Raw genomic sequence first — 12648 nt, forward strand, 5'->3', positions numbered from 1 at the left:
AGTGTTACATAGGGATAAGAAAAAAAAAAAGAATCCATCATTAAGTCAATTTAGGGGAAAAATATCTTAAGAGCAACAGTTCTCAATGTTTAGGAAAGGTTTTTTTGAGGGATCATTTTAATAACTGGGGGCCATTATTACCAACATTCAAAGGATACCAGAGATCATACAACATGCCAGACAATTTCACTCAAAAAGGAATTGTCCCATATCTCACACAACTTTGTTATCCTGTTACATGTTCATGAATAAAAATGCAATAGTTCTGCTTTACATATAAACACAAAGTATTGTCACGGTTTGTTTTACAAAATGAACTTTCCAAAAATACAACCACCATATAAATTTCTTTCTTGAGAACTTTAACAGAATTATTCACCATTAGAGAAAAATAACATCTCCAAACAGCAACACAATCTGTGCTGTTTGAGTTTAATGTAACACATGTGTATCAGTCAGCATTTATAAGCTGTCCCTTTTAAGTTTTTAGGGACTCTTTAGATAGATTTCAACAAACTCTGAATCAAATGCTATTAAATTAGTGAAGACACAAATATAGAGATTTCATTAAGTACGGGTATTTTATTAATAGAACATTAATATATTTAATATTAATATATTTTATATGTATGATATTAAGATACTTTAATATCTCATATTATTGCTTCTGTATATATTTTTTTAAGATTTTATTTATTTGACAGAGAGAGAGAGAGAGCTGTAGGCAGAGGGAGAGGGAGAAGCAGGCTCCCTGCGGAGCAGAGTCTGATGCAGGGCTTGATCCCCGGATCCCAGGATCATGACCTGAACCGAAGGCAGATGCTTAACCACCTGAGCCACCCAAGCACTCCAACTTCTGCGTATTTTTAATATTTTGGTACCATATGATAAAATAAAACTTTGTGGTGAAAAATCAATACCAAAATGATTGTTTTTCTTTTTCTACCTCTCGTTTTCCAATCTTACTCTGATTCTGTCTTCAGAAGTTTACTAGACAACTATACAACTTCTCTACAGTAGCTTCTATTAACATTTCTTTCTCCAATGTATCCTCTATTTTCATCACTCAGCAAAGGATTTGGTCACCAGATCTTTTTCAGGATATAGACTAAATGCAAACCTTACACATGATGGGTTTTCAAGATGAAAGATCTTTTTTCTGCAGTATTTTTTTACCACTCAGTTCTATGTCATAACAAGAGAAATATTTTGACACTGCACTTAAAGATAAGGCCAAACTAATTAATAACACTGTAAAACTTATTTTCTCATACTAACAACTGGTCATTTATCATGGCATGTTATTCCTATTCTAGTTAAGATTCTTTCTTTCTCTTATGACATACAAATAATTCTGATGTTATTACTTATTCTAACATTAACTATCTGTACTCTTAATTCCTATTTGGTCGTCTTCATGGGTGTTTTTCTGCTCGCATGGAATGTAAGTCACCAACAACATTCGGTATTAGTGTGCACTCACAACTGCTGCATTTACACTGATTCTACATAAAATAAGTGTAAGCATCTAATTAGTAATGCTATCTGTATGTTGCCATTCTTAAGCACCTCTGCACTAAAGTATCTATTTTTATTATAAATCACTTTCATTTGTCTTTATTACAATAGGGCATTATATTGTTTTTTTTTAATTTGTATAGAAATGCACTCAATGAAAGTCAATTTTCATATAATAAAAAGGTCATAATAAAACTGACAGGTTCTATCTGAATTGAACAAAAAGAAACATTCTATCTGAATTAGGTTTATAACCACAGCCTTAAAACAAAATAAAGCCTGACAAAATTTTCACATCTGAGAAAAAAAGGTTTAAAGAAAAAGTATCTGTTTTGTTCTGCATTTCTTCATACATTCAATGCATTCTGAGCTCCTAACAAATGAAGAGGAAAAACAGTAAAACAATTATGCTGCAAACTCTAGCATGAAGGAAAGCACAAAATCAAATAGATAATATTGTGCAGAACAAATCCATGACATAAACCACATATACATAGAAGATAAAAGCTTTGTCCATGCCTTTACATCTGAGGAAATTAAAAACCCCAATGAAGTTATTCAACGGAATAAAAGGTTGGTTTACTGTTACAGTTTTACCACAGCTGATTAACATTAATTTTTTCCGCTGTAGTCCTACAAGAATGGAAGTGACTATTCTTTTTTATTATTTATAGGAAATACATTCCCTGGTTTAAAAAAATAATCAAATACCAAATTGGTATAAAATGAAACTTTGTCTCCTCTGGCCCTCATCTCTACAAACATATCCCATAATAACAGTTTCCAGAAAGGTTCTATGACTATACACTGCCTACAGATATGCCTGAATGTGTGTACATCCATAAACAGAATTTGCTACAATGAAGTTCATGCTATGCATACTTTTCTGCAATTTGCTGTTTACACTTTGTAGATAGAAAAGATCTAGCTCAGGGGCGCCTGGGTGGCTCAGTCGTTAAGCGTCTGCCTTCGGCTCAGGTCATGATCCCGGGGTCCTGGGATCGAGCCCCGCATCGGGCTCCCCGCTCGGCGGGAGGCCTGCTTCTCCCTCTCCCACTCCCCCTGCTTGTGTTCCCTCTCTGGCTATCTCTCTCTCTGTCGAATAAATAAATAAAATCTTAAAAAAAAAAAAAAAAGATCTAGCTCACCCTCTGTAAAGACTGGATAAAATAATCCAAGGTGGGGATGAACATTTATTTTGCCAAGCTTCCCAGTGATTCAGACATATAACAAAAATTTGTCAAGTGTTTACTATGCCAGTCTGTGAATACAGCAGGTTAACAAAAAAATTCTTTTTTTTTTTTTTTAAATATTCTTGCTTCTGTAAAATTTACTTTCTAGGAGTAGAAAGAGAAACAAATGACTAAGATATATGGTGATAAATGCTAAAGAAAAAAGCGGCAAAGAACACAGAAAATGCTGTCACAGGGGACTGCTAATAAAGTAGGGTGGATGGGGTGCCTGGGTGGTGCAATCAGTTGAGCGACTCTTGGTTTTGGCTCAGGTCCTGATCTCAGGGTTATGAGATCAAGCTCCAAGTCAGGGTCCGCACTCAGCGTGGAATCTGCTTGGGATTCTCTCTCTGCCCGTCCCCCCACCCACACACGCTCGTGCTCTCTCTCTCTGAAGTAAATAAACCTTAATAAAATAGGGTGGACAGTAAAAGCCTGAGGAGGACATGTTTGGTTAGAAACCAGAAAAAGAGGGGTGCCTGGCTGGCTCAGACAGAAGAGCATGTAACTCTTGATCTCGGGGTCGTGAGTTTGAGCCCCATATTGGGTACAGACATTACTTAAATAAATGTTTTTTTAAAAAAAGGAAACGAGAAAAAGAAAAATCAAGTCCAGGTAGGCATCTGGAGGAAACTGTTCCAGAGAGAAAAAAACAGCAAGTACAAAGATGAGGGGAGCATTCTTAGTATGTTTTAAGAAGACGCCAATATGGCTACATAAAAGAGTGCAAAGGGAATGGTGTTAACACATAAGGTAAGAGAGGTAGTTAATAGGGCAGAAGATGTGAAGCCCTATAGGCCATCATAAGGGCTCTGGATTATGCTCTGTGTAAATGTGATGTGATCCATCTTCTGTCTAAGAGGAAGAATGAGAATAAGGAAACCAAGGAGGATGCTACTAAAACAGTATAGAAGGCTGATAGCAGATTGGACCAGGATGATAAAAAATTGGGTATTTTGAAAGTAGATCTGAAAACATTTACAAAGGGAATTGGACTGGAATATATGAAAAAGAGAAAATAAAAAACAACACTAAGATTTCTTATCCCCAAACTGGGAAAAGGTTGTTGCCATTTAGTAAGATGGGAGATGGGAAAGACCGTGGAAGGAACTGTCTAAACATCTAAGATAACACTGTAATGAATTCTTTTTTTTTTTTTGTAATGAATTCTCTTGTACATAGAGGACTATTTCTTTTTTTTTCTCTTCCTTCCTCCCTCCCTCCCGCCCTCCTTCCCTCCCTTTCTTCTCTTGTACATAGAGGACTATTTCTTTTTTCCCTTTTCATTCCTTCCTTCCTCCCCCCTTTCCCTTCTTTTTTCTTTTAACCTTTTGACCCCTTCACCCATTTTCCCCATTTCCCCACCCCAATCTGTTCTGTTATCTATGAGCTTGATTTTTCTTTTTTATTCCACATATAAAAGAGATCACATGGTATTTATATTTCACCTAGCACAATGATCTCAAGATCCATCTATGTTGTTGCAAATACCAAGATTTCACTTTCTTATGGCTGAATAATACTCCATTGTATATATACACAATTTCCTTATCCATTAATCCATCAAGCCAGAAAACAATGAACAAAATGGCAATAAGTACATAGCTATCAAAAATTACTTTAAACATAAATGGACTAAATGTTCCAATCAAAATGCACAGCGTTTAAATGGATTAAAAAAAAAAAAAAACAACCAAGACTCATCACCTATATGATGCCTGCAAGAGACTCACTTTAGATGTAAAGTCACAGACTAAAAGTGAAGGGACAGGATAAGATATTCCCTGCAAATGGAAACCAAAAGACAGATGGAATAGCGATACTTATCTCAGACAAAACAGACTTTAAAACGAACACTGTAATAAGACAAAGAAGGCATTACATGATAATAAAGGAGTCAATCCAACAACATTTGTAAATATTTATGCATTCAACCCAGGAGGACCTAAATATATAAAGCAAATAATAAAAGACACAAAGGGAGAAAGAGACAGCAATACAGTAATGGTAGGATACTTTAATACACCCCCCTTACATCGATAGATCATCCAGACAGAAAATCAATAAGAAAACATTGGCCTTAAATGGACTTAACAGATATTTACAGAACATCCCCATCCAAAAGCAAAAGAACACACATTCTGTCAAGTGAATATGGAATATTTTCCAGGCTAGATCATATGGTAGGCCATAAAACAAGTCTTAATAAAATTAGGAGGACTGGGCGCCTGGGTAGCTCAGTTGGTTAAGCGACTGCCTTTGGCTCAGGTCATGATCCTGGAGTCCCGGGATCGAGTCCCACCTCGGGCTCCCTGCTGAGCAGGGAGTCTGCTTCTCCCTCTGACCCTCCTCCCTCTCATGTGCTCTCTCTCATTCTCTCTCTCAAATAAATATATAAAATCTTTAAAAAAAAAAAATTAGGAAGACTGAAATCATATCAATCATCTTTTTCAACCACAATGGTATGAAACTAGAAATGAGTTCTATGAAAAAGAACTGGAAAATTCACAAATATGTGAAAATTAAATAACATGCCACTGAACAACCAGTGAGTCAAAGAAGAAACAAACAAAAATACCTTGAAACAACTGAAAATGGAAATAAAAATACCAAAATTTGTAGAATGGAGCAAAAGCAGTTCTAAGAGGAAAGCTGACAGCAATAAATGCCTATCTCAAGAAATTTTAAAAGTCTCAAACACCTAACTTTACATCTCAAGGAATGAGAAAAAGAATAAACAAAATAATCCAAAATTGGTAAGAAGGAAATAAGAAAGATTAATATAGAAATTAATGAAATAGAAACTAAAATAACATAAAGAAGATCAAATTAAGAGCTGGTTCCTTGAAAAGATAAACAAAAGGTTGAGAAACCTTTAGTTAGACTCACCAAAAAAAGGAGAGGACTCAAAATAAGAAATAAAACAGGAGATGTTACAACTAATACCACAGAAATACAAATGATTATGAGACTACTATGAATGATTATATACTATAAAATTGGGACAACCAGGTGCCTTGGGTGGCTCAGTCGGCTAAGTGTCTCACTTCGGCTCAGGTCATGATCATGGGGTCCTGGGTCTGAGCCCCATGTCGGGCTCCCTGCTCAGTGGGCAGTCTGCTTCTCCCTCTCCCTCAACCCCTGCCCACTGCTCGTGCTCTCTCTCTCTCATGTTCTCTCTCTCAAATAAATAAAATCTTAAAAACAAAAACAAAAACGGGGGTGCCTGGGTGGTTCAGTTGTTAAGCATCTGCCTTCGGCTCAGGTCATGATCCTGGGGTCCTGGGATGGAGCCCTGCATAGGGCTCCCTGCTCAGCAGGAAGCCTGCTTCTCCCCTTCCCAACCCCCTGCTTGTGTTCCCTCTCTCGCTGTGTCTCTCTCTGTCAAATAAAGAAAATCTTTAAATAAATAAACTAAAAAAAAAAAAAGAAAAGCACAACCTATGGGCTCCCTACTCTGAGGGGAGCCTGCTTTTCCCTCTCCCTCTTCCGCTCCTCCTGCTTGTGCTCTCTCCTTCTCTCTCTCTCTCTCAAACAAATAAATGTTTTAAAAAAAATTTGGACAACCTAGAAGAAATGGCTAAATTCCTGGGAAAATACAACCTACCAAGACTGAATCATGATGAAATGGAAAATGTGAACAGACCAATCACTAGTAAGGAGATTGAATCAATAATCAAAAACCTATCAACAAACAGGAGAGCAGGACCAGGCTGCTCACTGGTGAATACTACCAAACATTCGAAGAATTAATACCAATCCTTCTTAATCTCTTCCAAAAAATAAAGGAGGAGGAAACTCTTCCAAACTTATTTTATGAGGCTAGCATTAACCTGATAGCAAATTCAGATAATGACCCAAGAAAATTACAGGCCAATATCCCTGATAAACACAGATGTACGGGCGCCTGGGGGGCTCAGTCGGTTAAGCGGCTGCCTTCGGCTCAGGTCATGATCCCAGGGTCCTGGGATCAAGACCCACATTCGGCTCCCTGCTCAGCAGAGAGCCTGCTTCTCCCCCTCCCTCTGTCTCTGTGTGCCGCTCTGCCTACTTGTGCTCTCTGTCAAAATAAGTAAAGTCTTAAAAAAAAAAAACAGATGTATAGGCACTATTTCTAAGACTTCTTTCAGTTCTAGGATTTTTAGCGATCTATACCCTATAGAAAGTAAGGTTTTATCATGAGGAAAACAGAACTTATTAAATCCTAAATGGATCTGGATGCTGTAGAAATGTTTAGCTAAACCAATTTTGCATTTTAGGCAGACATAAAATGTCAACTTAGATCACAGTTCCAGCAAATACTTTGTTATTACACAGTCTAATTTAATTTCATAGTGTATATAGATTATTTACATACCAGCCACTGCTGTCCATAAACAAACACATGATTTTTGGCAATGTCAACTCTATCCCATGCCAATGTAAGGATGAGCTGGTCAAATGCAGATGCATTAGTGCCTAATTGAACAGAGAAAACAGTTGACAAGATCAATTAATTTATCTCTATTAAAATGTGAGCACTTATGAATTCTCCCCATTCCCTTTTAATTAACTTACATAGCTCATTTCAGTCACTGTTCAGAGGCAGCCTGCCTCAGAGAGATAAGGTTACCCCCCAGGGTTGAGGGCTTTTATTTTCCAACTACAGAAAACACACAGCCTCATTCATTGCGAACAATTCAGAATGCAGAACAGTAAGAATAAAACAAAGATATCTGTTTCTATCACAGAGACAGTACCATGTTAAGATTATGAAAAACATCCTGTCTTCCACAAAGAACATGCACTTTTCTGCGCATATATAAATTCATACAAATACTTTTGTCTATGCAAAAGTATATGATACTATACAAAGTATTTAGTAACCTATTTTATGTACCTTAACATCACACCTTAGTTTTGTAGAACAGTACATAGAGATTACCTTATATACATATTAATACTTTTACAGGTGAACTAAAGTTGCCTCAAAAACACTCTAGTGGCCATTCAGATTATTTTGAATTTTTTGGTGAGTATATTTTTATGCACATGCTTGATTATTTAAATAGAATGATTCTATAGAAGCCAAAATGCTGGGTAAAGAATATATACTTTAAAACTTTTGATATACTGCCAAAATATGTTCCAGAAAGGTGATATCATCTATCAATGGTACAAAAATATCCAAGAGGGGAGTAAAATGCTTCTGTATTAAGATTTACTCTGTTTTAATTATAATATTAACCATCTTTCCACATTTTTCCCAAGCATTTATATTATTCTGCTAACATCTTTTACATAAATTGACTCACTTTTCCATGAGGTAGTCATCATCTTACTATTAGTTTATAACAACTCTTTGTGGTCCCTCCAGATTCCTATTCCTTAATTTCCTCACCTATAAAATGAGGAAATAATAGGAAATCTGCCTCCTAGGGTTGTTGTGAGATTAAATGATAAACAGTATAAAACACTAAAACACAGTGGCTAGCACAAAGAAGTCTATGGCAAATATTAGGTTAGGTGTTCTCTTTTTATTTTTTCTATGCATGCAATCCCATTTATTGATCTTTCCCTTTATAAGAGTTTCTGATTTTCTATTATTTATGATATCTTTTTCCCAAGATGTAAATATATTTTATTATAGTATTTTTTAAATGTTTATTCTATTGGCAATTTATTACGGTCTAATATTTGGGAAATTCTTGTGAATAACAACACCACGGTGTCCTCTTGCTCTGCTCCTGTCACTTCACTGCATACCTGGACTTTCAAGTACCCACCAAGATGGGACACTGTTTCAGCTTCTAATTTTTGGCAAGATTTTTCACTGTAATTCTGTTTATCGGTTGGATGTCTTTGGCAAGATGAGAGGACAACACAGTTCAATGGGATGTGTGTTAACCCTTTAGTCCTCAAAGATACCACTAGCTTTCTTTCCAAACTTCCTTTCAGAATGAAAACAGCATGTTTAAGAATGTTTTAATTTCTATCAACCAAGACCTCGTTACCTTTAAACACTTGCTTTCAGCCAATTAAAAATGCGCAACATTCTTAATACTGCAATTAAATGGGTCTGCTGGCAAAAACCCTGCTAGAAATTAAAAATTTTTTTAAATTTCTACAAGACAAAACAAAAGCCCATTTACTGTCACAGAAAGGTAACACTGTGTCTTCCACAAAGAACAATTATTGAAAAATTCAGTTCCCAAACATTTAGCTCGATTAAAAAGTTCTATCTTATATAAATAGGCTATAAATAAGATATTACAAATAAAAAAATTTTTAAATCTTACCTTTAAGCAGTGCAGTAAGTATTGCTACATCTATATCTTGATGTTCATCTGATCCAATGTGGAAAACCGTGATCTAAAGATCAATTCATAATATTATGCCTTTATATTTTCAAAGCTAAGGCATAAGGTATATAAAAGTAATTTCAGACTACATGGGAGATAATGTTTTGGGGGGTTTTTGATCAGAAATTACTTCATTTCAACCAAAAATCCCCACAAAATTAAAAACTCCTATCATTTACCAAATAAAAATGGCAAGTATACTAAAAATATTTAGTTTCATACTATATTCATTTTTTGACCTATCTTAGGTCCTTTACTAGAGTAAGCAACTTATGGCCTAAGACTACAGATTATATGTCTGAGTAAATCCTGATGTTCTTCATGCAGAGTGAACATTATCTCAAGTAATGTATATATGTGTTTTGTTTTGTTTTTTAAGAGTTTATTTATTGGTCAGAGAGAAAGAGAGACAGCGCACACAAGCAGGGGCAGCGGCAGGCAGAGGGAAGAGAAAGCTCCCCGCTGAGCAGGGAGCCCAATGCAGGACTCGATCCCAGGACCCTGGGATCATGACCTGAGCCGAAGGCAGGCGCTGAACCAACTGAGCCACCCAGACGTCCCTATATAATAGTGTTCTTGAATGAAAAATGTTTTCTTCAATCCTTTTACTGGAAATTTCTTTAAATTATTTGAAGTGAAATGCCACTTGAGAGGTTCTTATTTAATAACATTTTTTCATAAAGTAGAAGACTATCATAACCCCATACACATTTTGCAACTTTATTGTGTACAAAAAGGAAATGTATGAAAAACAGCAGATTAAATCATGTTATCATCTACCTGTCATAGTTGTTAAAAAATTTTATCTCTGAAAACTTAAGCCTATGTTTAGATAACTGAAATTAAGCAACATTGATCTTTAATTTAATTTGAGCATTCAGAGTAAAATAAATTTTTTTCCAAATATATTCTATTTTTTTTTTTTGAGTTTTTTTTTTTCCAGTAATCTCTACACCCAATGTGGGGCTCGAACGTACAACCCTGAGATCAAGAGTTGCTTTGCTCTACTGACTGAGCCAGCCAGGCGCTCTTCCAAATATATTTCAGAGAAGCCTTTAACTACTCTTTACAGTTCTTCCTTGATTCTAGATATAATCTGTTGAGGCCTAGTTATCAAACTTTTCCTAAAACAGAAGTGCAAATATATGTCTCAATACCATATAAAAACTAATCCTTCTCTGATATCACTCTGTTTGAAGAAAACAATAAATGACTTTTTTTCTTCAAGATTTTATTTATTTATTTGAGAGAGAGAGACACAGTGAGAGAGGGAACACAAGCAGGGGGACTGGGAGAGGGAGAAGCAGGCCTCCCGCAGAGCAGGGAGCCCGATGCGGGGCTCGATCCCAAGATCCTGGGATCATGACCCGAGCTGAAGGCAGACGCTTAACGGCTGAGCCACCCAGATCCCAATAAATGACATCTTTCCATGGTTAAAAAATACTTTAAAATTTTAAATCCAAATTAAAAGCAAAAGTATTTCAGGGTGCTTGAGTGCCTCATTCTGTTGGGCAAGTGTCCAACTCTTGGTTTTGGCTCAGGTCATGATCTCACAGTCACAGGATCGAGCCCCAGGATGGAGCCCCATATGGGGCTCAGTGCTCAGTGCAGACTTTGCTTCGGATTCTTTCTTTCTCCCCGACCCTCCCCCTTTGCCCCACCCCACATGCACTCTCTTTCCTTTCAAAATAAGTAAAATCTTAAAAAAAAAAATATTTCACCTATTTTATAACGTGTTTTGAATGAAATAAAAAGGCTTATTCTGCTGAAATCTACTTACAAGCTCCTTTCTTTTCATGCACTCCATCAGTGTTTGAAATAAATGAACTGCTTCATTCTGGCCAAAGTTAAATGTTTTTTTGATGGTTGAAATAATATCTGGCTCTGCTGCATCAGGAAGATTGCTGGAGAGCAAACATAATTAATTCACTGATTTCAATTTCTATTATTTGTAGAATCTAATATGAAGTATAGGCGAATCCATGTAAGACCTTTAGAGATAATGTATTAATATTAAATACTTGACCCTGAGTGAAATATTATCCTTTATGAGACTCCCAACTGTAAGTCATATGGGGGGAAAATGGAGTTATTTTTCTCTTTGAATTATTTTTTTTTAATTTTATTAAGTTATGTTAATCACCATACATTACATCATTAGTTTTTGATGTAGTGTTCCATGATTCATTGTTTGCGTATAACACCCAGTGCTCCATGCAGTACGTGCCCTCTTTAATACCCATCACCAGGCTGACCCAGCCCCCTCCCCTCTAGAGCCCTCAGTTTGTTTCTCAGAGTTCTTTGAATTATTTTAAATTGTTTTACAAGGCATGTGCTGCAACAGTACTACTCACATTTTATAAGATACTCTATAAACCTAATTTTAAGATATTATGGTGTATTAAGCAATACTTCAAGATGTCTTACACATGAGCACATTCACATTTTTCTCTCTTCCTCATAGTTAATATATTTATATGGCTCAAAAATATGATGATATAAAACATTATTAAACATAAAAATGAAAATTCATCGTGAAAGTCTCTTTCCCACTATCTTCCATCTGCCCAGTTCCATCTCAACTGCTTTCCTTTTTCCATACATATACTTTGGTAATTTCCCAAATCTAGTACACAGATACCAACCTTTCTTAGCTACAAACTATTCTGTTATGTAGATATACCATAATTTATCTAGCCCTCTTGATATACATTCTATTTTGTACCAATCTTTTACTTTTATAAACACTGTAATGAGTAACTTTTTATGTATTTCACATGTATAAAAAAGTACATCTGTATAAACAATTCCTAGAAATGGATCTAATGGGCCCAAAGATATGTGCCTCTGTATGTTTGACAGATCTTGCAAAATTGTTCTCTATGTAGACTGTTATATTTTAATTCATTCCAATAATGTATTAGATAAGCTATTTCCTCAAACTGTACAAGGTATTGTATTAACCTTTAAATTTTCATGTTCATAAAATACTGAAAGGAATCTAATACTCTAAAAGCCACAAGCCTCTTTACATAGTTACTGAAATCTTTTTGTAATCACACACTTACCCTCCCTCTTCTGTTTGCTTATGAATATATGCTAGTAGATCTGCAGCTCTGCCTGTTCCTTCACAAACAACGACTGGAACAGGAGGACTTTCTTGAAGATACTCTAAAACTGTGAGGATAACATTTGGCCCGCCCTCAAATATAAGTGCCACCACAGGGACACCTTGTCCAATTCCTTAAAAAAGTAAAAGTTTATAAGACATTAGGCAAAATACAGTAGTTTAATCTTATTTTTTACTTAATCAAAACACAAAATAAAAATTAAAAGCCAAAATATAGTTTCTTTTAAGACTGTGTTGACTTCATTTCAAGCATTCAACACGATACCAATCTAGCCTAAGTGAATTAAATACTGAATGAATTACTTTTTCATTAACTTAAAGTCGTTCTAAATGACAAAGTTAGAAAATAAATGATTAGGCATGCACTAGAATTCAGATTCACTGAAAAGTGAAAATTATTTTGTATATTTCACTAATTGAACTCTTG

The 12648-nt window shown here is 35.6% G+C and overlaps 1 protein-coding gene across 4 annotated transcripts in view; it reads right to left on the minus strand.

The window, feature by feature from the left end:
* Nucleotides 1–12648, minus strand: part of TRPM7 (transient receptor potential cation channel subfamily M member 7) — a 118449-nt gene that overhangs the window by 58119 nt on the left and 47682 nt on the right. For all 4 annotated transcript variants that reach the window (XM_034994275.1, XM_034994277.1, XM_034994276.1 and 1 more), the window contains exons 8-11: nucleotides 12160–12334; nucleotides 10872–10995; nucleotides 9029–9101; nucleotides 7108–7208 (exon numbers count right to left, since the gene is read on the minus strand). In XM_034994275.1, the coding sequence (XP_034850166.1) occupies nucleotides 7108–7208; nucleotides 9029–9101; nucleotides 10872–10995; nucleotides 12160–12334 (473 nt within the window). The remainder of the gene's footprint in view (nucleotides 1–7107; nucleotides 7209–9028; nucleotides 9102–10871; nucleotides 10996–12159; nucleotides 12335–12648) is intronic.

This window comes from Mirounga leonina, unplaced genomic scaffold (genome assembly GCF_011800145.1).
Source record: "Mirounga leonina isolate KUSES-001 unplaced genomic scaffold, KU_Mleo_1.0 Mir_91, whole genome shotgun sequence".
Classification (NCBI taxonomy): Eukaryota; Metazoa; Chordata; class Mammalia; order Carnivora; family Phocidae; genus Mirounga; species Mirounga leonina.